General features: G+C 41.3%; 4 protein-coding genes across 8 annotated transcripts; 2 read left to right on the top strand and 2 right to left on the bottom strand.

Moving 5' to 3' along the window:
• The first annotated feature begins 1,051 nt into the window (after window positions 1-1,051).
• Window positions 1,052-2,502, top strand: LOC136476774 (uncharacterized). 2 transcript variants are annotated; one of them, XM_066474733.1, is made up of 3 exons: window positions 1,052-1,206; window positions 1,558-1,680; window positions 1,760-2,502. In XM_066474733.1, the coding sequence occupies exons 2-3, from the start codon at window positions 1,594-1,596 to the stop codon at window positions 2,333-2,335; spliced, it is 663 nt and encodes a 220-aa protein (XP_066330830.1). In that variant the 5' UTR covers window positions 1,052-1,206; window positions 1,558-1,593; the 3' UTR covers window positions 2,336-2,502. The 2 variants fall into 2 exon arrangements, with proteins under 2 accessions (XP_066330830.1, XP_066330822.1); XM_066474725.1 differs by lacking the exon at window positions 1,052-1,206 and adding an exon at window positions 1,272-1,338.
• Window positions 2,503-5,945: 3,443 nt separating this feature from the next.
• Window positions 5,946-11,685, top strand: LOC136476766 (casein kinase II subunit alpha-2-like). Its single transcript, XM_066474716.1, has 10 exons — window positions 5,946-6,295; window positions 7,533-7,662; window positions 7,834-8,028; window positions 8,609-8,766; window positions 9,217-9,307; window positions 9,430-9,495; window positions 10,352-10,434; window positions 10,511-10,574; window positions 10,655-10,723; window positions 11,178-11,685. The coding sequence occupies exons 1-10, from the start codon at window positions 6,057-6,059 to the stop codon at window positions 11,235-11,237; spliced, it is 1,155 nt and encodes a 384-aa protein (XP_066330813.1). The 5' UTR covers window positions 5,946-6,056; the 3' UTR covers window positions 11,238-11,685.
• A 2,232-nt stretch (window positions 11,686-13,917) lies between these two features.
• On the bottom strand, window positions 13,918-17,882 carry LOC136476761 (probable prolyl 4-hydroxylase 9). The gene is made up of 8 exons (XM_066474709.1): window positions 17,616-17,882; window positions 17,397-17,510; window positions 16,290-16,447; window positions 15,864-15,966; window positions 14,979-15,074; window positions 14,657-14,722; window positions 14,466-14,585; window positions 13,918-14,165 (listed from the first exon to the last, which is right to left on the bottom strand). The coding sequence occupies exons 1-8, from the start codon at window positions 17,760-17,762 to the stop codon at window positions 14,085-14,087; spliced, it is 885 nt and encodes a 294-aa protein (XP_066330806.1). The 5' UTR covers window positions 17,763-17,882; the 3' UTR covers window positions 13,918-14,084.
• Window positions 17,883-18,742: 860 nt separating this feature from the next.
• Window positions 18,743-22,943, bottom strand: LOC136469359 (uncharacterized). 4 transcript variants are annotated; one of them, XR_010761860.1, is made up of 7 exons: window positions 22,493-22,943; window positions 21,432-22,283; window positions 21,165-21,250; window positions 20,481-20,615; window positions 19,947-20,378; window positions 19,615-19,737; window positions 18,748-19,480 (listed from the first exon to the last, which is right to left on the bottom strand). XR_010761860.1 is itself a non-coding variant. In XM_066467624.1 (5 exons), exons 1-5 carry the CDS (start codon window positions 22,775-22,777, stop codon window positions 20,213-20,215), a joined length of 1,524 nt encoding a protein of 507 aa, XP_066323721.1. In that variant the 5' UTR covers window positions 22,778-22,943; the 3' UTR covers window positions 18,743-20,212. The 4 variants fall into 4 exon arrangements, 1 of the variants encoding a protein (XP_066323721.1); XR_010761861.1 differs by having other exon boundaries at window positions 18,744-19,857; XR_010761859.1 differs by having other exon boundaries at window positions 18,747-19,737.
• Between the last annotated feature and the right edge of the window lie 1,389 nt (window positions 22,944-24,332).

Below are 24,332 nucleotides of genomic sequence, written 5' to 3'. Positions count from 1 at the left end.
GGGGAGTGGGGACTGAGGAGTGAGGACGGAGGAACAGGAAGAACGGCAGTGGCTGGACTGGACCACTTGCCGGCCCGGGGCCTGGCCCTCCCACAGAGCACTGCACTGCACTGACCAGAAGGAGAGTACTCAGTCCTTGCCCCCAAATCATGCATGATAATGAGCACTGACTGGTCCATGAATGGGGAATTTGTACACCATGTAGCATATCAAAATGTTTCAGGACTGTTTCTTGCATCATTATGATCTGCTTAAAATAAAAGCAGTCGAACCGGAGTCAATCTGGCGTGCACTGAGAAGAACATCTTCATCACTCGGCTAATACTGTATTTCATGCCCTGATCCCATGTGTCTGATTAGTAGGCATTTTCACATCCAATTATCTGAGCTTGACATGTTAACAGCTTCCTTTTTATCTAACAGAACATATTAACCGCTTCAGTTGAAAGAACATGATGACGGTAAAAAACTCTTGTTCTATCACTTGGATCATGATGATGGTATTCTGGAGCGTCCCCTGCTGTACCTACCAAAACCCTAACTTCGAAATGAAAATAGATGCGACGGTAGAGAAAAAAGGACTGTCCGGTGTAAAATGATTTAAAGCTGCTGTTGACGCATTGTATACACATTGAAAGAATAGAGGTCCACTGACGTATTGCTGTCGTCCAAAAGCTTATCTTTCACCTTACATTTGGCTCCAAAAGCTTGCATTCATCACCCTTTTTTACCAGACATTCTTTTACAGTAATTTTCTATTACGGCCGAATGATTACGCAAAGGCACATGTAATTTAGGAGGTGGTCCATTTCTTAACCCTGTAGGAGTGAACCTCTGCAAGAACAGGGTCACAGTGATGTATGCTTTTATCGTTCGGCTTCGGCATGCCTAGTTAAAAATACAGCCACTGTGAAAGGAATCTTACATCATTCGTGTCTTGTCTCCTGCTGCTCTTTTCTTCGGAGTCTAGAGAGAAGCGGTTCAGAGAGACAGAGAGAGGCAGGAGCTGCACTGCATGCTTGCTCTGCTTGTGTTGTGGAGTGGAGTGGAGTGGAGATGGATGTGTATATAAGGGAAAGCCTGTGGCCTTTGGAGCCATACAATGATCAGAAACTGAGAGTGGCAAGCGCCAAGTAGTAGTTAGAGCTCAGTAGGATACAGTTTGTGAGTCACTTCTCTGACATCCACGGGTACCAGTTACACTAGGTGAGGAATGAACTCCTTCCTTTTGATTCCACTCTGATTTGCTCATCAAGCTTCAATGCTCCTTTCAATGATTCTGAAGCTCTGGAAGTTAGGAGTGAGATGCTTTCAGGCTTACCTAGCCTTCTCACTGTAGTAAGCATATTTTGGATGACACACTCAAATAACAGTCACAATGATCTCAGCCTTCTATTTTCAGAAAAATGCTAGGCAGATTTTAGCCTTATATCGTTGTCTTCTCTCTTTCTTTCCTTCCTTCTGAATGTAATGTTGCATTTCTCGATTCCAGTTCAGAAACTTCCATTCTTATAGTTGTATAGTAATCAACCCTTGCTTAAATTCACTTCATTGCAGGTTGGAAGAGATAGAGTGACAAGCACTACTCTCACAATGCCCATGGAGCAAGCATTCAGGCACTGCGATAAAGACACGCTGAAGATGGCCATGCTGAAACATGAAGAGACTTTCAGACAGCAAGTAAGCTCAAAGAGGTTTCCAGCGTTTGGAGCTACTAGCCTTCAGACACTGATCGACATCTTCTTCTCTGATGCCACAGGTTCACGAGCTGCATCGCTTATACAGGATTCAGAAGCTTCTGATGCGAGACCTCAAACGGGAGTTCAAGAGCCAGAGGAACCTGTCCACCTCGCCGAACGGCAGCTGCACCGAGTACAACATAGGAGCTCTCGGCATGTGTGCCTATGAGCACCGCTACGCCGCTCGCGGCCGCGGCGGACACGTCGCAGCAGCGACGCCGACGCCGCGCACCACTCTCAGCCTCGACGTCGTGGCGCCAGTCGTCGAGTACGTGCGGAGCACGGAGGAGGAGGAGGACGACGAAGCGGAGGAAACCGACGACGACGCGGAGCTGGAGCTCACGCTCGCCGTGGGTGGGGGCGGGGCCAAGAAGAGGTACGGCGAGTACCCGTCCGGTGGGGAGAGCCTCTCGTCGTCGTCCACGGAGTCCGACGTGCTCACCGTCTCCGGCCGTGAGTGGCGCCAGGCGCGCGGCACGCCGTATCACAAGAGGAGGCAGGCGACCGAGCTGGACGTGGTGCAGGTGGAGGACGGCGTCGGGGTGCTGCCGCCGCCGCCGCTGCTGTTCCACTGGCTCAGCCTCAAGATGGCATGACGCGATGAGACATGAGAGGAAGCAAGAGCACGTCGCATGTGTTAGTTGCTGCTTGTAGTGTCAGGGTGTTGACTTGCTACTGTTCTTCAGTTGAATGCTTTCTGTGTGTTCAGGTTTAGTGATGGATCAAGTCTACTCCTCTGTCCCAAAATAAAAGACGTTTTGGGTTTTCGTGCTACAAGTTTGACTCGATTTGTAGAAAATACGTGCAATATTTATATCTTCAAATAAATTTGTTAAAAAACTAGATAAAAAGATCTTTTCGATGATACTAATTAATTAGCATAAATATTTATATATTTTAATATATAATTGCCGGTAGTCGTTTTTCGGGAAGCGAAAACGTTACTTATTTTGGGACGGAGGGAGTAGAAATCAATAATTGACTGGTTGTTCAGGAGAATATGTAGGAGAGTCTTCCAAAGCATAAGGAGAATGTGGGGGCTTTTCAGACGGAGCTGTGTCACTGTGTGTGCTGCCTTTCTGCCTACTGCAATCTGCAAGTGTTAGCTTCTACATTCTCATCGACGGCCGCGAATCCGTGATACTGCAAGAGTTCACTAGAAAAGGAAAAACGAACTTTCTGATAATTTTTACAGATCAAGTAAACTAAAGAGATAAATACATCATAGGTCCGCTGCCCTTTTAAACGTGTCATTCACATTCATCAGCTCTAAAACTGCATATTTGAGTTCCATAAACTTTTTAAATAGTTCATTGTAGTCCATACTCTTTCATTTGTGGAATAGATCCAACATGACAATCCATATCATCAGCCTGCGTGGCACGTGCAGTTTCACGTGACCCACATGCCACCCTATATGGACTATCACGTTGGACCTATTCAAGGGGTACAAACTTACCGTGAACAACTTTAGGGGCCCCTTTCGAACACAAGAATTGTACGGGGATTTCGTAGAAATCAATTTATTTTCATAGGAAAAAACATATGAATAGGGAAGTTTTCTCCATTCCAAAGGAGGCCTAAAAATTCATGGATCCAAACATACGGTTTTCAGAGTTGGTGGACCTAAATGACAAAATCAAACAAGTTAATGGACCTAAGATGCATTTATCTCTAAATTAAAGAAATGAACAAAAAAAACCCGACCTGTTGCAAATTTGAAGGTGCTTTGAATTGAATGTCTCATATTCTTAACCCTGAAATCTTGGCCACTTACCGACGAAAGCATGTAAAAACACTAGTTTATTTCAAAATACTAGCAAATATACACGTACGACACGCATATGTTTCTAAAAACTATTTGAAATGTAATGGAAATGTTAATTGAATTGTCGATATACAATAAAGGTAGATGGCAAGTATTTGACCAATTTGATCAGATCGCGTAGAACAAGGTTCATATGGTTTGTTCGCTAGGATGCCTCAGCTGACTATATCACTGCACTTTGACTTTTACGTACCTACATGCATATATGTCGCACCTCGCACGAGCTTCTCGTCTTATATATTTCCTCCTATTCTTGTTTTCTTTTCCGGATAGATACCGAGTCTGTTAAGGTGCCGTCGTCCGACCAGGAAAACGTACCAGTCACGGAGAGAGAAAAAAAAGAGTTTGTCTACTCAATAACTATGTATTTTATGCAGTTTCAACACATGATTTTTTTATACCATAGAATTAAGATCCAACAGCCTCCACCCTCCTTCTACCTCCAGCCTCCAGCCTTCTTTTATCTCTAGACAATCACAAATCACAAGATCACATATCCACAAATCACATAAAACAATTTTTTTTATAGAAGGACAAATCACAGCGAGGAGGAGGAGAGGCTACTGGAGCCGGATCCCTGGCGGACACTGGGTTTGCTGCCCATCTCCCCAGTCTCACGCCTTTCCCACAAGACGAGCGTGCCGGTACCGGAGCTCTCCTCTCCAGGCAATGTCAAGTCGGCGTTTACTCTGCCGCACCAACCAATTCGTTCCTACCGTCAGGCGCTCACTCCTCGTTCAAAAAAATTAATGTGTTCTTTTTTTCTCTAAAACACATGTGTGTTGTATAATATTTCTGGAAAAAAACTACAAAAAGAAACATAATTGGAGTTTCGGATGATCGTGAGTTTTTTTTTGGGAAAATAATGAATTTGATTTTGCCTCACGGATCTGTACGAGGGTTGTACGGGAAAAAAGAACTAAAAAAAAGGAAATTAAAAAACGTCGGTGGGTGTTTTACTGGAAAAAGAGAACGCAACAAAGGCCTGATTTAGATTACCTCCAAATTCTAAGTTTTTTCAGTCTCTTTCCATCACATCAATTTTTGGACGCATGTATGGAGCATTAAATGTAGGTAAAAAAAATAACTAATTACATAGTTTGGTTGTAAATCACGAGACAAATCTTTTGAGCCTAGTTAGTCTATGATCGGACAAAGTTTGTCAAATACAAACGAAACGTGTTACAGTGTCCAGATTGCAAAAATTTGCAATCTAAACCAGGCCAAAAACGAAATAAAAAACGTCTGTGCTTGAGTTCGCGGGAAAAAAAATCTTGAGTTCACGGAAAGAAAAAAGAATGCAATTTTGTCTACCGGATCCGTGCAGGAGTGTACCGAAAAAGAATAAGGAACCTTGTGATTATGGGAGAGATTATGAAGATTACGAGTCTTACATCTTACATGTAAGATCACAGATGACGGATGACTCATATAGTACGATGTGTAGATCGAACGGTCATTATAGAAGAAGAGCCCCTCAAAAAACTCGCTCTTTTATAGTGTGATAAGTTGTTCAAATTTTATCATAAGCCACTTTTTTTACTTAAGTTTATAAAAATATATTAACATCTATAGTATCAAGTAAATGCAGTGTCAAAATATTTCATGGTAGATTTAATAAAACTAATTTGATGTCGTAGATATTTGTGTAAATTTTAAATTTGGTTAAAAGTCGTGGAATGTTGATTTAAGATAAAATTAAGACAATTTACATTTTAAACCGGAGGTATTGGCTTAGGAAAACTCTTTCATATGTTAATGACTTATTAATGGGTGGGCTTAGCTACAACTACAATATACTCGGTGGTGTGCGAGCTCGTCTTCTTTAGGACGTGTTTAGCAGGAATTCAGATTCAAGTCAAGAAGAAACATCTCAAATCTAGATGCTCAAATGGACAGTCCAGACGCCTAGACGCCCAGTACAGCACGACCTTGCAATGGGGCAGGATGCACTTGCATCTTGCAGTTTTTTTTATTTTATTTTATGAAAGCGTCTTCCGAGGGAAAGGAGCGGGCCCACGTCAGCGAACAATCCACACCTATAGCGACGAAAAGCCAGCAGATTCCAGCGCCCGCCAGTCCACCGGTACGGTATCCAAACGCAGCCACGCTAATTAAACATTTGGCCTTGTTAACTCGACGCTATGAAAAAAGAAAATTTCTCGTCACATCAAATTTATGATATATGCATAAAATATTAAAAGTAGATAAAATTAAAAATTAATTATACAGTTTAATTATATTTTATAAGACAAATATTTTAAACCTAATTAGTCAACGATTAAATAATTATTACTAAATATAAACAAAATGCTACGTTACATTTTGCCAACTTTGAACATCAAAGTTTTTTGCAACTAAACAAGGCCACAGCCCGACGAGAGATTCGTCTCCACCTCCTCCCTCTTCTCCCTCCCCACTTCCGCCCGCCGAAACCCTAGCCCGCCCCGCCCCGCCCGCCTCGCCTCGCCGCCAGCGATGGGCGCTGCATGATCGGTGCGCCCCCTTGGAACCGCCTGCCTACCGGCATCGCCAAGCCCGCCGCCGCGGCTGCCGTCGTCGTAGCGGCGCTCGCGTCCTCCTTCCTCGCCCTCCCTCGTCCACGCGCCGCCGCCCCGCCCCCCGTGGGATCCAGGCCCCTCATGTCGAAGGCGAGGGTCTACACCGACGTCAACGTCCTGCGCCCCAAGGAGTACTGGGACTACGAGGCGCTCACCGTCCAATGGGGGTAAGCGCTTACATCACGTCACATTCTGACACCATTTGGCGCAGTTTGCACGTTCGAGTTTAAGCTTCGGTTGATTGTGCGGGGGATTAGGTGAGATCGTTAGTATTGGCTGGCCTGCTTGGCTGTTTTTGGATCATCTTGGCTAGATGGCCTGGGTGAGCAGCATAATCTTTTTATCTGGGTACAGTTAGGGCTGTATGAATGTTTTGTTAGGAGCATAAGATATGCAATATCACAATAGTGCCCATAATTTTGAAAACTGAAGTGACTTCTTATGTAGCTGCAACATAACCCAGATTTTTTCAGTGTCAACCGTGTACTGGTGGCATGGTGTTTATCTCTATCAGGACAATTTAATTCTTTTGCTATTTTGCCTGGTTGGTTAAGGTGCATGTTCCTTTTAGCCTTTGTTATGATATGGCTAAATAGTTCCTTGTGTTTCGAGGTTGCAATTATTGTGTATTGACCCGTAAAAAAGTGTACTAAATGTAACAGCGCATCTGTTGATTCTTGGTGATAGGACTGGTTTAGATATTTTTCTTTTTAGAATTAAGGCACAGCTGAACTTTTCACCAAATTGAGAGTATGAGGCATGTGGATCACCAAACATGCTAATTCCAGTAACTAAATGTTTGTGGATGTCACAAATTTATGCGGTAACACCTTAAGCAACTACCAAAAACATGTAGCTTATTGTCCCATTCCTACTGGAAATCATCTACACCATGGGAGTAGGTAGTTGAGATCTGAGACTTATTGGAAGCACTTTTCTGTTTAGTGACACCGAGGAAGTGAACTATTTTTCTCTTGGTGCAGAACTTTATTTGAGTATGTAATGGGCTACAGTTCTTGCAAATGGTTTTCCTAGTTTGTGGTGAAGTATTACTATAGTGTCTTCTTGATAAAAAAAAACTGAAAGAGGTGGCTACTTATTCGCTGTCTTCTTTCTTATGATACTTGTGGAGAACTTTAGGAAAAAAAAACAAAAACTTTTATTTCAGCAATTTTAGTTTAGAATGCAGGTCTTATCCATGGAACTTGCACGGACAGTACAGATTCAATTTCTATTCTCCAAACTCTAATAATGATCATTTAAATCCATCTTTTTGGTCTGTTTAATTCTTCTATCAATATTTCCGGAGCACTCAATGTTTTCAGAGCATCTGTTAGCATATTACAAGTTCTGTATATCTTTTGAAGTAATGTTTCCCTAACCATTGTGTATCTCTTTGACCAGTGAGCAGGATGACTATGAAGTCGTCAGGAAAGTTGGAAGAGGTAAATATAGTGAGGTCTTTGAAGGCATCAATGTTAACAATAATGAGAAATGCATCATTAAGATCCTTAAGCCAGTCAAGAAAAAGAAGGTACTTAAAGGAATATTCTGGCTGTTCTTTGCAACAGTTTTCCTTGCTCATTCTCTTTTCTAGTGATCTCACAGTTTTAGTGATAGGTGTTGAATGCTGAAGAGTTACTGCTTATGAAAATAGTCATTTCCATGGTGGGTCTCTTAACATACCCTTTGTATGTTTTGGCAGATCAAAAGGGAGATCAAAATACTTCAGAATCTCTGTGGAGGTCCAAACATTGTGAAGTTGCTTGATATTGTCAGAGATCAGCATTCAAAGACTCCTAGTTTGATATTTGAATTTGTCAACAACACGGACTTCAAAGTTTTGTACCCCACATTGACGGATTATGACATCCGCTACTACATATATGAACTACTCAAGGTAACGGTTGCCATCTGAATTATTTGATACGTTGTCATTTAGACATTACATTATTTTTCTTCTGGAAATAGTTTCAAGTAGTTTTTTTCTTATTTGGCTAAGCCTCTAGACACAGTTTTCATGTAGTATACCCTAGTTTGAATCAATCTGATTGCTTGAAATTCTTCCTCTCTTATCTCTGATCTCTGCCCATGAATGTTTCACAGTTACACACTTGCATGTGTTGTATGTCCATGGATTTCTGAAAACACCATCTTATGGAGTTGTAAATTTGTTGCAATGCTGTTGACAATATATCGTTGATAAGCACGAATTTAATGTTTAAGAATCTGAGTATCTGATTCAGTATTTCATGTTTCTACTGTTTTTCTTCTGAAAAATAGTTTTTTTTAACATACTCACACTTTTGTGTTTTGAAGATCTGCTTTATTTTGAGTATGAAGTGAGAACACCAATGTATATGTAGCTCTCCTGCATGTTCGAGAAAAAAAAGAGCTCCAATGTGCTTTAGATCTTGTGGCTGTCTGTCCCTATTTCAACTTACTACTTGTTATGTGATAATTATTTCTTTTAATTCCAGGCTCTAGATTACTGCCATTCTCAAGGTATCATGCATCGAGATGTCAAGCCCCATAATGTAATGATAGATCACGAGCTTCGGAAACTTCGCTTGATAGACTGGGGCTTAGCTGAGTTCTACCATCCAGGCAAGGAATACAATGTCCGTGTTGCATCGAGGTAGGTTGAGACATGACTGAACAGCTTGTTTACCTATGCTTTTCTTAATTGTACTTAGATTGAATTCCATCCTTCTAATCACTTGCATTTTTGAAATATAACATGTTAAGAGCAGAACTTGTTTAGTTTGCATTTTTTTGTTTGGATGTAGATCTGTTATTCTAGAGTCTAGAAGCAACATAGCATAGAGACTCAATTGATTTGAGTTCGCTTCTATGTGATTATAGTTCTGAAAGTTAAGTAATAAAGTTAATGAATCTTAAGAACAAGCAAATCAAGTGAATGGCGTAAAAACCCACTATAATCACTCTGTATACTTCTATGCTAGCATGATATCCTTATGCGCTGCAATTTATTTGTATGAATTAACAAATCACATCTAATTCTCAATATTGGTCCATGCTTTCTTTTTTACATCTGACCTGGGCATATTTTCCCACTTTGATTCAGGTATTTCAAGGGTCCTGAACTCCTTGTTGATTTACAAGACTATGATTATTCTTTGGACATGTGGAGTCTTGGTTGCATGTTTGCTGGAATGGTATGTATGACTGTAAAAATGCTGTCCTTATGTTAATACTATTGGACACAATCACACAAACATTTTGTCAGTTGGTGGTTGGTAACTCATTTTTTAATATGATTGCTGACTGATGGCTGCAGATATTTCGCAAGGAACCATTCTTTTATGGCCATGACAACCATGACCAACTTGTGAAGATTGCAAAGGTAAGCATTAGTTTGATTGTTCATTCCACATGTTTCTGGGATAAAGTAGATGTTTTGGTATGAACCTTAGTATGCAATCCGTGGTTTGACTGTTTGTTTAGAACTAAGGGTTCAAATTATATGCATTTTTCTTCTCTGATGTTACACTCTGTTCTTTTGCTATTATAATTATCAACTGTTCCTTAGTAGTTGATGTTCTGTAAGAAAGTATATGATCACTTTTTTCACCTGATGAAACTGCACCCGTGTTCAGTATGTTTGTAGGTTTATTATGTGTTCCGTATGTGATTTATGTGATATAATTATCCATATCAAAGTTGGATAAAGCTTATGGAACAACCTGCCATCATAGAAATGAGTTCAGTTAAAGGTCTGTAGCAGATAAATGATACAGCACCAGATCAACTCCTACTCTATCTCAACATGAAGCGTGTATTGTTTGTTGTAGATGGCACTTACCTGATTTAATCACTGTTGAACTTTGAAACATTGATATTAAACTCACAGCCAAGTCACGTCTGCATGTTTATAGCAAGTTAGTAACTGGTCTCTTGTTTCCTTTGGCCTGCGTAATGTGATATGGAGTCTTTGCACCAGATCTTAATATTGCAAAGCTAATATATTGTACCTCATGCTTAATGCAGCACTGAGCATCTGCCTGAGCTCATAGATAGCAAGTCACCGATTTGTGTGTACTTAGACTACGAATAACTGAAAAATCCTCAGGAAGTTCTAAAGAGCTTGCTGTGCTTGTTTATTTGATGCTTATCTGATATTGCAGCAATAGGCGTGAGACATTAAACACAAGACAGTCTGGTGCAGTATCTAATTCTGTCACCCTCCCATTATTTTTCAGGTCCTTGGAACAGATGGGCTGAATGCTTATCTGAACAAGTATCACATTGAGCTGGACCCTCAACTTGAAGCTCTTGTTGGAAGGTAAATTTCCATTCCTTGAGATGTTGGATCCTTTTGTTTAGATGGATTATAACCCTTCCGTGTATATCATATGCAGGCATAGTAGAAAACCCTGGGCGAAGTTCATCAATGCTGATAACCAACATCTAGTATCGCCTGAGGTTTGTTATTAGCGCTTGGTATTTCTGTTATTTCTACTGTAAATGGTTATTGCTCAGTATGATTCTGTGTATATTTATAGGCCATTGATTTTCTCGATAAGCTTCTGCGCTATGATCACCAAGATAGGCTTACTGCACGTGAAGCTATGGTAAGCCAGACAGATAAGCTACCTTTGCAGATAACGGTGTTGCTATTTAGATCTGTCCTGTTACACATTATCACACCGTGTTGCATTATAATTGGTTAACTAAATGTACTGTCATTTGTTAACTTGCAGTAATTTTACGTTGCAATCACATTCGTGTTTTAGGTGTTTATAAGCTGCGCTTAATGTGTGTTCACTCATACTTTATTGTTTTTTCAGTAAAATATTCTGAACTTTGACATTTTAATCCAATAATCTTGATGCCATTTTTACAAAAATAGTGCGAGTAATATTTTGTACCACATCAATTTGCATGCATGTTACTAGATATTTGATGCTCAGTCTCACCCGGCTTTCAATGAACAATTTCCTATCGTCAAGTTTTAAAAGAATAAGGTTTCTTATAAATGATACTTAGATTTGTTGCATTAATGACTCGACACATGAATAAATGTAGGCACATCCCTACTTCCTCCAAGTCAGAGCTGTGGAGAACAGTAGGTCGAGACCACAATAATCATGGTCTACACCCTCGCAATGGAGTCGTTGCTAATTCCTGAACATCATAGGCTAAAATCATGTTCAGCAAGCATCTAGCTCCAGGAATCTGGGCCATGACTCCATGGCAGTGAATCAAATAGTATAAGTCGCATCACGTGGGCAACCTTGGCAGAGCTTGTTATTATTGTCTTTAATCTTGGGACTGTAGCTTTAAACCTGCAGGTTGTGCTTGAATGCGATGAGATTCATATCATCTCCTGTGATGGGATATGGAATCGTATGTGATCTTTAGACAAAGTGAAGAGTACAATACAACCCTAAGCTAAGCATACTGCTTGTATTATGGTGTGCTATCATGTATGTATGATTCTTATTTATATTTCGGGTGATAGTCATTTCGAGTCATTTCGATGAAATACTTTTGTGGATCTCACAGATGAAAATATGTGTTGCATCGAATGAAAGTTGAGCTCTCAAATGTTTTACGATTTACTCCATTACAAGAGCACCGCTGGTCCTTGAACCTATTTATATAGACTGTAAGTGCACCGCTGGCCCTTAACTTGTTTAGGCGGTGACATTAATTCCCATATCTTGGGCTCTGTTTAGTTCCATTTCGTTTTGCCAAATTTTTTAAGATTTTTTGTCACATCGAATCTTTGGACGCATGCCTAAAGCATTAAATATAAATAAAAAATAAAACTAATTATACAATTTAGACGAAATCTACGATACGAATCTTTTAAGCTTAATTAGACTATGATTGGACACTAATGGTTAAATAACAACGAAAATGCTACAGTGTTCATTTTGCAAAAAATTTTGCATCTAAACGGGGCCTTAGACAAGCAAAGGTGGTGTCATTAACTTCCATATCTTGGACGAGCAAAGCAGCGTGGCTATTTGCCCATTTTAGACGATGAGTTTGGGCCCCATTAGATTTTGTACGTTTTTTTATTGGGTATATATATATATATTATATCTTGTATTCTTGTGTAACCCAACGCTGATGCGACAAGTGTCATTTTGGACCCCATTAGTGTTGGTCAAAGTTTTTAAGTTTGATTAGATTTGTAAAAACTATTAGCAACATTTGTATCTCCAAATAAGTTTATTATAAAAAAGGATTTAATGGTTCATCTAATGATACTAATTATATATTTAGTCAAAGTTGAGTACCTTTGACTTCTCAGGGACTGAGAACGCATTGCTGGCTTGCTGCCATGTGTATGTTAAGTAAAGATATCACCACTGATTAGAGAGGTTTGAACATTGAGAGAACCACTCATTATATATGCAAGTTAATAGTTAGGAAACTTAACAGCTTGAGGTTTGAATCTTGAATGATTATACATACATGCAAATAATAGTTCGGGAACTTAAATAACACGAGAGGTTTGAATCTCGGGTGGCCATCCATATATGCAAACCACTCATTATCATTATAAATGCAAACTAATAGCTAGGCGATTTAAATAACACTAGAGAGGTTATATGCATAGTTCGGGAACCTAAATAAGGCCAGTCTCATTGCAATGCTTCATGTCATAGTTTCCAATACTACTAGTCTTGAAAACTAGAACATGAAACAACCTTGTTTCACTATTTCATAGGCTTGTAGCATTTAATTATGTTTTCTGCTGTGATCAAATGTGCTAGATGAACTTTGTAGCCGTTTGTACAGATCGGATCAAATGTTATCTTGTAACACTGCATGCTAGGGAAATTCCTCCTTCCTCTCTATTTAATGTGCATAAAACTCCCATGACATCCCCATTGATATGGGGGAATTCGTCGTGTGCCATTAAAAAGATCGCAATGCCCTGTGTGTCTCTGGAAAAGTTCAGCGGTCTTCAGCGCCATTGCTCCAACTTTTTTGTGCCCTCCATGCCACTGCCGTCAGTTTGGGCTCTAACGCCGTCAAACTGCAGGTGTGAAAAGTCGAAAATACCCTTAAGTCTAAATATGTCATTAATTTTTTTGAGCATCTTAACGACTTCAAATGAAAAAAACTCAAAACTAGACGAGATCTATAATTTTCATATAAAAATTATCTTCATTTAATTTCGCAAAAAAAATGATTTAATATGATTAATATATCTTAGAAAAATCATATCTTTTTTTACGAAATTAAATGAAAATAATTTATATATGAAAATTATAGACCTTGACGAGATCTACAACTTTCTAGTTTTGAGTTTTTTCATTTGAAGTCGTTAAGATGCTAAAAAAAATTAATGACATATTTAAACTTAAGGGTATTTTCGACTTTTCACACCTGTAGTTTGACGGTATTAGAGCCCAAACTAACGGCAATGGCATGGAGGGCACAAAAAAGTTAGAGCAGTGGTGCTGAAGACCGCTGAACTTTTCCAGGGACACACATGGCATTGCGATCTTTTTTAATGGCACACGAAGAATTCCCCCAATTGATATTGGCCTACCACTAGAGAGTTTGAATTTGAGTGAACCGGCTAGTAGTTTGTGGACCATCCTTGCAAGCAATGAATAGTTCGGGGATCTAGTTTGATCAAACACCTGGTACTTGGTAGCGCTTCAACGTCGTAGTCTCATCATTTTCACTTTCCAGCCGCAATGCAATCGAATGTTTCTACTGTTTATGTGCCGAAGGGACGGCATGGCAATACAGCACGAACAAGGAAAAGGAAAGACATCATGGAATGCCACTTGCCCACTTGTAAGTTGTAGCACTATATATTGACAAGATGCAAATAGATTGGTTACACTTTCCTTCCGTTGGTTCAACCGTCCACGGTAATTGAACAAATACTAAAGTATATGGCCAGTATATATGCGCTTGATCTATTTTGAGGGACACATGACCCCCTGAGCCTTTCGATTTCTAAACTATATTGTCTCTGATCCATTTTGTGGCGACCCATTTCTCGCCCTTGATGACGGGGCAGCTACCATGAAGTGAAGTCTGCGACAGCATGTGCAAACGCAAGTTAGCAGCATAAACGATCCAATGTCCAGACTTGTCATTTGTAACTCTAAATTGATTTCCATCGCACACAAAATCTAACATCTACCTCGTAAAGAAAAGAATTTACTACCTCCGTTCACAAATATAAAAGTCCAGGTGCATAGCAAGAATGCTTATATTTGTGGACAGAGGTAGTATATATTCTAGAATAAAAGAACGAACATGAGTTCTACTTCGTGTACAACTTAGAGAACGGGAAACACAACTACAGGGCCACTTTGATAGGCCAGCACGTACCCGGTCAATGGTTCCATTTATCATAAGGGAGTAAAACAAGAGTCCATCACCCTTCCTTGGCTTTACCTTTAGGCCAATGCACTTCTCATAGTCATAGCCTATATCCATATTCTTACCATTCTGTAAATCAGCACAGTACTAATTACAATCTGCTATCAAAAATACATATAAATTATTTTTTTTGCACTCACCTCGTATGGGAACATAGTTTCTCCCCCTTCTTCGACATCCGTGAGATAAAGCAAGAAAGATGCCACCTGGGAAATTGCATTTCAATAGCTCGTTAGCTACACAGTTTAATTGAATAATTTCAAGACAAAAGCAAACACAAACCTAAGGTATAAACTAAAGTACTAAATGTTTGTTATATCAGATGTAGGATTCCCTGGAGGAAAAATGTTACTGATAACTAGCATTTTCTACTGCATTTGTTCTTGAAAGAGTCAAAGTAATTCAGTTCGCACATCACAACAAATGCTGAAGTTAGCCTGGAGCAAGCAAATTGCCACATACCCTTTGACTTTTTTGTGGACCATACTGGATTGGGTCAAATGCGTCATAATGTGAAGCATACCTTTGTCCAATATTATACCGCAGGACATTAAATGGCTGCAACATACAGTAAAAGCAAATAGTTAATCAATGAAACGTTATAAATGCTCATTTTTTCATGCCCTTTTCTAATAGATTCTAAATGATCCCCAACATTGTCCTTTTCAATGGGGGTGCTCAAAATTTGCGGAAAGGAATATATCATCCATATATCAATATGATATTCATTCCATGTAAGGGGCAAGTACATGTGTAGCAATATAAAGATTAAGTTACTGCAACGATTATATCTAAAACCACAGACACTATAGAAACTTCCTGTTAGATCCTAATGAACAATAAGATTACTTTCAAAGTTATATTCGCATTTGTGGAAGATAACACTACCATATTTTTATTAAGCGACACTTCATATGCCAGTACCAAATCAGGAAACTACAAAAGGTGCAAAACTTATACTTCAAGTGAAATCCAGTATGCCATGGAAGGATTGAATGCACTTTTCTTTAGCAGCCAATGCATGATAGATTGATAGCACTCAGCAGAAATGATAAATTAACATGGATTATAACTTCTGCTTTTAGGTTGGGACTATATTGTTTAATAATTATTTTTCTCCCTGTAGATCACTACATCCCTTGTTATTTTTTTACTATAACTATTGAGTTGGTTTGTTCCCCAGTGTGCTGGTTCTCATCAGCGCAAAAAAAAAGTTCAAGAAAAGGGGACAGGAAAAAAAGAGAGAAAGAGGCACATGTAGATTCCTACAGCTAATCAATTCTCTAACCAAACTTGGAATAATTAAACCACAAAATATGGTATACAAGTGCAAATATTACGTAGTACCTCCCCATGATTTCGGGGTAACATGGTAGCCCTTGCAATCTTCTTCTCGATTTCTGCAAGGGTTCTAGTTGGGTCTTCATTAGCACTGAGGAATGTTCCTGAACTGTTTGGCATAAGGATCCATCAGTTCAATGAGGCCCAGATAATGCCACAAGCTAGTTATTTTCATGATTGTGTGTGGAAGACAAATTGGGTATAAAAATGTCTGAAAATATAGTTCATGAAAACTCTAAAGATCAAGAATACTAATAATCCAACACATGCTCCTAAAAATAGGCAGTTCTGAGATGGCATTGCTCATTGCAGCATAAGTACAATCCACAGAAAAAGCTACTGCAAAATCTCTCTGCAGTAATAAATGTGGACTGATTTGTCAGCCTATTTGGTTATTCCTTTACTGCACTTACTCTTGGACTTTAAGGTTACCTTGTCCTGATTCCTTTTGTACTCTCCGCGGTTTCTCCTTTCCTCAGGGCTAATGTTGATGGCTTCAGTCTCTCCTTTGCAGTTTTTACTATATTTTCACACTGTTCTGATGTCGCAAATTGTGGAAAGTACAAAGCACGAGGCTGCCAACTCAAAATCTGCTCAAGAGTTCAGAATACATTATTAAAACAGCACAGGTAGATTTCAGGAACATAATGACAAATGGAAAACCCCCCAGCAATTTCTAGTGAAGATGAGGTCATGGTGTATTATGTAACAGAAGAAATACAATTAAAGATATTACTGAATTCTTACCCTGCAAACAAGTAGTGTCAGCCTGCCAGGATATAGGATGCACAGCCATAAGCTAAATGTCAGAAGTCAGATGCGTATCTCGTGTCACGGTGAGAAATCTAGGGTGTATAAATTGTTCGCACGATATCAAATCAACCCATTCTATACCTAAAAAATTATGCACAATGTAGCCAATACTCTGCAGAATCGTTCGATGCATAAACACAATAAAATCTAAATGTGCTGCATCCATTCATTGCAACAACTGTTCTTGAGTAATAGGGACCTACATTAGCCGCACGATGGAAGAAACAGGGATACAACTGTGATTGGTGAGGGTGCCACGAAAGTCCCACAACACCCACACCTCCTGCATTTTCCTCTTATGTCAGGAAGCCTGCTAAATTTGAAATGCTAATCAATCTTCCCAACACGCAAGACCACGAGGCCACGAAAATTGCATGCATGCAACTGACCCCCAAACTCCGCCACAATCACATGCTAGTTATCAGGGCATCACACCAAAACCGCTGCCCACAAGGTACAGTCAAAATTGGGGAAACATTACACTGACAAGTTAGTTCCACCCCAAATGGATCGCTGCACGATACCATTCACAACAAATACCCAAAAGATGAATTCTACCAACCGAGGAATGTCGCCACCAAAGGCAGTTCATCATGAGCTAGCTTAGAATTCACGAACACACGTGCCCGCACCAATGCTCATCACGCCGAATGTTTGACAAAACAATGGGCAAGCGAAGACGGGGCAACCGCCCCTCGCGGAGATGGAACCGGAACAAGACGTTACCTGGTATGGGATTAACGACGGCGCAGCCTCGCCGGACTCGCCGTATGCCATCTCAGGCCACGCCGTCTCCAGCAGCCGCTCCCTCGGCACCGGCATGTCCACCTCCTCCGGATCCTGCACCGCGCCACCCGCCGCACCGCAGCCAGCCCACCCAGATCAGGAGCGGCGCTACAAGGCAGCTACGAATCGGAGCGTGGCACGGGGCTCGCCGTCGCGTACCTGGGTGAAGAGCAGCGAGCCGAAGAAGCCGGCGAGGAAGAAGAGGGAGCAGGAGAGGAGCACGACGGGAAGCCGCAGTCGCGTTCGCATCAGACCCGCGCCGCCGGCACCTCCGCCGGCGGCCCTGATGGCGCCACCTCCCTTCATTCCGCGCGCTGACGTAGACGAGGACGATCCGGCGATGAGAGGAGAGGTTGCTCGCGTCGCGTCACGGGAGGAGGCGGGTCTTCTCTGAATCTCTGAATGGAGCGAGTTTATTTGTTCGTCAGGTGTCCGACCACTGACGGGTGGGACCGAATACTCGATAGACGGGACCGGTGCTCGACGTCACGTGCCGGTAAAGAACACGCAGTCAGTTATGGTGGGCCCAGGCACAATCGTCGACGGGAGGGGCACACAAGTCTACAACTGCTGCTGCGTCTCGTACTTGCTTCACAGTTGAGAGTGGAATAAGGGTGTGTTTAGATCCAAAAAAATTTTGGGTTTTGGGCACTGTAGCACTTTCAATTTTATTTGGTAATTAGTGTCTAATTATGGACTAATTAGGTTCAAAAGTTTCGTCTCGCGATTTCTCATCCAACTGTGCAATTGGTTTTTTTTTTCGTCTATGTGCCGCAAGATTTGATGTGACGGGTACTATGCAAAATTTTTTGGGAACTAAACGGGGCCTAAGTTCTCCTCTCTTTTTGCTCGAAATGGAATAGGAGGAAAAGTTAAAGTGTGAAAAAATATATAAGAACTAAATCCTTAGAGCCGTTGGTCTAAGAAATATGGCCCATCACCTTCCTAACCTTCACTTATTTTTATTTGTGATGAAATGGAATAGATTAATCTACCACCATCTCAGCCCTTATAAGTAATAATCAGCGTGCAGTATAGAATCATTTCATCAAAATTAATAAAGTAGGATGAACTCAAGACGAACCAGCTCGTTTATTACGTGGTGGTAAATTCAACATCAATGGGAACGTAAGTGCAACATCAAACTACTGTACTTATCAACATCAATGGGAACGTAAGTGCAACAGCAGTCATTTGGAATCCGACATGTGTCCGAGGTATTTCAGCAGATTTTCTGAGGACACGCCAAATACCAGTTGAAATTGGTATCCGACATTGGTATGTATATAGGTAACTGAGTACCATAAAAAATAGCTCATATTACATGGACAACCAGGCCCAATTACTGCAGTGCTAATGAAAAAAAATTAAGATCAACTGACAATGGCCCTGTTCGCTTGTCATATAATCTGTATTTTTCAGCTTATCTTTTCAGTCAGAATAGTGTTTTTCTTTCCCAACAAATCATTCGGAATAGTGTTTCAGCTTGTTTTTCAGCGAAGCGAACGAGGCCAATGTATGGTTAATGGGATCTTTATAAAATAAATAAGTTTCTTGTTTCACTATATTCTTTTCCATCCCTCCTGTATTTTTGTCACGTCCATTACTCAATTTCTCAGATCGGATTCCTCGAAGCAGTGCTAAAAGCCTCATATGTTCTTGTTTCCCAAAGCCATAGCTAACACATTACTGGAGGTACAGCGCACCTTCAGGTGGTAACAGATCAAACAGACCTCTAGTTGCAGACTTGCAGCCAAGAAATGCAGATAGTTAAAATTAAGAGTGCAAGGTTTACATCGACGGGCCACGGCTGCTGCTGCTGGCTTTTTCTACTACTCGCTTCCTGCCGCTGGTTGCTTTACTGTTGCCTGTGCTGGTTGCAGCTGCAGCCAGCTTGCCAAACAGGACCGGGTCACCACAAACAAGCATAGGTAGGCAACTCATAAAAAAAAGGCACGTGCATATCGTTAATCAATCTATCTGCAGGATAGTTCCAAACTAGACCTTTCTGAGACGAGACACAGCTGCAGGTATAGAATGAGTTACTTTTCAAAATAGACAAAGCCTTATTAAGTCATTCGTGTAAAGGGATAACAACCACCCCTCAAAGAAGTACCAGATAACATGAAAGTAGTCCTGAACTTGAACTGCACACTACCTGAAAACGGGATGCCAGCTTGGCAACAACATTTCCTATATGCCCAAATTTAGCAGGTGTAACCTCTTCTTATTGATCCAATGTAAAATCAGTATGAATTGGTTCTTCACACACTCCTTTAGTCTGCACATTGCAATAGACTTTTAGATGACAGAGCACAGTTGTTGTTCGGTTGGTTTGGATTGAATTATATTAGTTTCTTATAAACATATACCAGATGTCCAAAATGGTGGATAGCGCCATCTATGTGTAAGTTACATGCCTCTGTTAGCTAAGAAATATGCATAAACTGAAGTCAAAGACATTGCAATGTAGGGTTCTAGCTATCTTACCAACAGTGTCAGATAATTTATCGTAGGCTCTGCAAATCCTGATATCATGCTCTATATCAAACGGGCAGAACAGTCAATAGTCTCAGAAAGATGTCCTTATCAGCTGTCTTTTCAAGAAAGAGCATTATTGTCTAACTATACAGTGGCATACTGAAAAGCCGCTGCTCAACAGAACCAGCAAGGGGTGTCAGGTGTGACACCACAGGTTCAGTCTAATTGTTAAAGCAAGATAATGAATTCCCCAAACAATTATTGTCATGGTGTCCTCATGTCAACCCCTTCTCCCCATTAATGATTTTTTTGAACATCTGACGAATATGAGATAAGGGCAATTGCAGGAAACTAGTCACATTCCATTGTCTTCTTCCAGCATCTTCAAGATCCAAAGATCTGTAAGCCAGAGCAGCAAGATACATTGCTGGATGCAATCTCCTGCAATTCCAGATTGAAGATCTGAGCTAACAAGTATTCTGGATCTTGTGCATATCAACCAAACAAGCCAATTTTAGTCAGTAAAACACTTGTGAAACTTACTTTTCAGAATGTTCATTGAAACCATCCCACTGTCTTTGAGATGGAATTGTCCTCCCTTTCTTGTCTCTCCCAAATGTTTCGATATACCATCCACCAGTATCATGCATGTAACAACGAGGCTCAAAAAGCCAATACCTGCGAAAGAGGAGTTATATAAGAGGACTGGTTGCTGTTGTCTTCAGCAATGATATTTGGGCATGTCTTTTGCCCTGAAATGAATTTGTATCAGATGCAATTTAGCATGCATTACTTGCTGGGTTACTTCAAGACTAGGGAAAACTAGAGGGGTTGTTTTTCATGGTTCGGAATACTACTTCTGATTGATCTATTACTCAATTATACATATTTTTTCAAATGACAAGGACATCCACTCTGGTCCTATAACAAGGAAGTCTCGGATCATAACTCATTTTGCTTTGACTTCATAAAATGGTAGATTTAGAAAGGACAAAGATTTACTTCCATGTCCTTACCAATCATATATGTAGCTGAACAAAACGGCATCTATATTTCTGTTGCACATAAAAGTAATGTCGGGCAGCATCAGATCTTCTAAATTGTTTAACCTAAAGGTTTCAAATTTAAGGCTTAACTCACACCATTGCCTCATCATCATTTCAATCATGTTTGGAATGACTAATTTGCGTGCATGGGCGCTCAAGCAGCATAGTAAATTATGCATACCTGCTAGGTGGCAACCGAGCCCTACTACATCGACACTCACACGGTGAAACTTTATCTCCAACCTGATACCAGTGCATGTGTTTAACCTGCGCAACATATGCATGCAGCAAAAATTCAATACTATAGAAGCCCAAAGATTACTGTTGCACCATCATGTGGTCATATAACAAAAGGCACCATTTATTTTGCACGAGTATTTGAATGATGTACGCAAATTTTGTAGAAAAAATAATGTGCATAGTATAGGAATGTTTTCATAGTTCATACCATCAATGTCCGGTGCTTCATTATGACATGTGTCTTTATGCCGTGACCATCATAGACAAAGCAAGATCCTTCCTGACCAGTGGTGGCTAACCCAGTAATTGTGCCCAGGAGAAGATTCCCTTGTGTTAAATCAGATAGATCTGCGTTTGGAACAAGATACACATGAATGTGATCTTCCACATCCGATTTGTCAATGCAATCGCATTTGGGGCTCCTAGTCGCAGTAGCAACTAATTTCCCAAATATCCGCAACTCAATATCCTTGAAGGCATCTGATGAAGGAATATCATTTTCATGCCACATCTCTTGCTTGTTCATATCAACAGGATTCATAGATATTGAATCCTTATTCACATTTCTTGAAACATTTGGAGTAAATTCAGAAGATCTAAAACCAGAGGGCGCTAGTTTTTCACGAGAAACGTCTGACAGCTCTTTGACACTATCAGCTACACTAACAATACCAAATAGATCACGACCTGATACAAGGTGTAATAGCTCAGAGGTTTCATAGACGGACCTCTCCTCAGCTTCAAAGCAATCAGGAAGGACATCCATGGAGTCGACATCAGGGCCATAGTATGCAGCATGGATTGCTGTGTACAGTTCGCTTTCGAGCCTATCAAAATAACCAGAGCCAGTGGCAACCCTCTTCTTGGTAACTATGTCATCAATGGTAAGCCTGTACCATTTCAGCCATTCAACGACATTGCTCTCTCGAGGTACCACAATGCCTGAGCCTGAACCACTTGGGTACACGAACTGAGATGGCCTGGGATGTTTCTGCACAACTCGCCTCTTCGATCGCAGGTAGCTATCATAATGAGCCCTTCTCTGTGAATCTGACAAAATCTGCAATACAAAAGCCTGCTAATTAGAGCTGGAGCAAATTTTGTTCACCCAGATTTGTGAACATAAAAAAATTCAATCGCATCCTCAATAATGAAAACTCAAACAATTATTCATCGCTTCACTCATAATCACTAATCAGTTATCAGTGGGTTCATGGTAAAATAGAATGCCTATCATCGGAGAAAAAGCCTGTCAGTTTAATTAGATACCTCGTAGGCGGCGAGGATCTGAAGGAACCGTCGGGAACCAGCAGCCGCGGCGACGTCTGGGTGGGTCTCTTTGGCTAGGCGATGGAAGGAGGCCTTGATCTCGGCGCTGGAACTGGTCTCCCCAACCCCGAGAACCTCGTAGGCGCTCTTCCCCGCGAGCTCGTCGTCCGCCGGGGCGGAGGTGCTCGCCGGCCGGCTGCGCCACGTGAGAGGAGGAAGAGCCGCCTCGCCGCCGCCGATGCGCGGGAGGAGGATTCGCCGGAGCTCCACGGCGCGAAGCGCCATTGAGTTTGCCGCTGCTGCTTCCGTGGTTCTGTGGAGTGGGCCCGAGTGACGTAGGCACTGATGCAACGGCCTTCCAATGCGGTGGTGGATGGAGGAGAGCCTGCGCCTGCGCGAGGGACTGAGGGAGGGAGACGCCCTCAGAAGGCGATGACGTGGAGGCCTCAAAGAGATGCGCCTGGTTCCTTTACGCAGCTGTCTTCACGGACCGGCCCAACTTTATACTTGGGTCGCTAACGGGCCTAAAGGTTGATGTGTTATCTCCGGTCGGGCCAGTTTTTTATATTTTTAAAAATGAGACGGAGCTATGTCATATGTAGAGGCTAAGCACCACGACAGTAAAAGTCACAGGAAAAAGCACCACAACAGTAAAGATCTATCCACCTAGGAGTACAAGGCAAAACATACCCCGTTCAAATCTGTTTTAGCTCCACTCCTACCGCGTGCATGCTGCATGATCGAACATCATCATTTGTCCATTATGTACAACGACCATAAATTTGTTGTGTAAGCAATATCAATACGTATAGGAGACGTAATAGAATTATAGGAAAACAAATGCGCCGAGTCTATCAAACTAAAATGAAGCCATCTTGCTGGCCACATGTCTGAGTCCGACACCTGAACCCTAGCAGAACACTAGGCTTGTGTGGGAACACACATTGTTTGTTGCGTCGCACGACATTTAGCCTGTTCGATTGGCTGGTTCGTATCATTGTTGGTTCGTGAAGAAGTATTACTGGCTGGTTTGTGTGAGAGAAAAATACTATTCCGGTTGAAAATTTACGAAGCCACAGCCAAACGAACAGGCTGATTACCCTTGCTCGATCCAAGTGTGATGGCACGAGAACGATTGCCGAGGACTTTCTAACCTGCCCAAATTCATATATGTCAGAAATCTACTCCACCATGTTACACTTCATCAGTAGTACCTCACAAACCCGTAAAACTCGTTTTCCCTCATCCGCATACACGTACAGTAGTATTTTAGAACCCGCCTTAAAAGACATGTGAAGGCCTACCCATTAGCAGGCCTAGGTCGAAACCCGACGCAGCGCACACTGCGAATGCGGTTTGCAAGACACTCTTGCACCATGTCTTCACCATGGCCGTAAGAAGAGAGGGAAAGTCACTGGATTTAAAGAAGAAGAAGAGAGAAATTGAGTGTTGTAAGACATTGTTGGATAGCATTTCTCACGAAAAAAAAACTTCCGCACGAGGCCACGAGCCTTCCACAAGACCACATCCTGTATTCCCGCTGTGGATATACTGGAAAGCTAGCCATAGATAGCACTATTGTATTCAGATTTGTTTCGCCGGTTGCCTTATCTCAGCCGCTGCCGGCAGAGACAAGAATCCACGTACAGCTTTGTGCACGGTACGAAAGCGCTCTGCAGTAGGTTCGCCGGAGCACGTGTGCGGCCCATGTCATCTGCAGCCGCTTAGAGACAAGAGAAACGAGGAAAAGAAAAATGCGAGCCATACCACGCTTTGCTGCCGGCTACTCCCTGGAAAGTGTCGTTTTTTATTCGTAGACTTCTTGATTGACTATTCGTTT

Source organism: Miscanthus floridulus, chromosome 1, assembly GCF_019320115.1.
Source record: "Miscanthus floridulus cultivar M001 chromosome 1, ASM1932011v1, whole genome shotgun sequence".
In the NCBI taxonomy this organism is placed as follows: Eukaryota; Viridiplantae; Streptophyta; class Magnoliopsida; order Poales; family Poaceae; genus Miscanthus; species Miscanthus floridulus.
The sequence above is the reverse complement of the archived record's forward strand: the minus strand, read 5'-3'. Positions and strand labels throughout refer to the sequence as shown.

Coding starts and splice junctions, on each gene's coding strand:
- LOC136476774 (XM_066474725.1), top strand. CDS start 1,306: ATGCTTTCAGGCTTACCTAGCCTTCTCACTGTA. Junction 1,339..1,557: donor TACCTAGCCTTCTCACTGTA/GTAAGCATATTT, acceptor ACTTCATTGCAG/GTTGGAAGAGATAGAGTGAC. Junction 1,681..1,759: donor AAGAGACTTTCAGACAGCAA/GTAAGCTCAAAG, acceptor CTGATGCCACAG/GTTCACGAGCTGCATCGCTT.
- LOC136476766 (XM_066474716.1), top strand. CDS start 6,057: ATGATCGGTGCGCCCCCTTGGAACCGCCTGCCTACCGGCATCGCCAAG. Junction 9,308..9,429: donor GTTGCATGTTTGCTGGAATG/GTATGTATGACT, acceptor TGATGGCTGCAG/ATATTTCGCAAGGAACCATT. Junction 9,496..10,351: donor AACTTGTGAAGATTGCAAAG/GTAAGCATTAGT, acceptor ATTATTTTTCAG/GTCCTTGGAACAGATGGGCT.
- LOC136476761 (XM_066474709.1), bottom strand. CDS start 17,762: ATGAAGGGAGGTGGCGCCATCAGGGCCGCCGGCGGAGGTGCCGGCGGC. Junction 15,075..15,863: donor TACCCCGAAATCATGGGGAG/GTACTACGTAAT, acceptor TGTATGTTGCAG/CCATTTAATGTCCTGCGGTA. Junction 14,166..14,465: donor TAAATGGAACCATTGACCGG/GTACGTGCTGGC, acceptor ATGCTGTCGCAG/ACTTCACTTCATGGTAGCTG.
- LOC136469359 (XM_066467624.1), bottom strand. CDS start 22,777: ATGGCGCTTCGCGCCGTGGAGCTCCGGCGAATCCTCCTCCCGCGCATC. Junction 22,284..22,492: donor AGATCCTCGCCGCCTACGAG/GTATCTAATTAA, acceptor TTTGTATTGCAG/ATTTTGTCAGATTCACAGAG. Junction 21,251..21,431: donor TGAAGCACCGGACATTGATG/GTATGAACTATG, acceptor TATGTTGCGCAG/GTTAAACACATGCACTGGTA.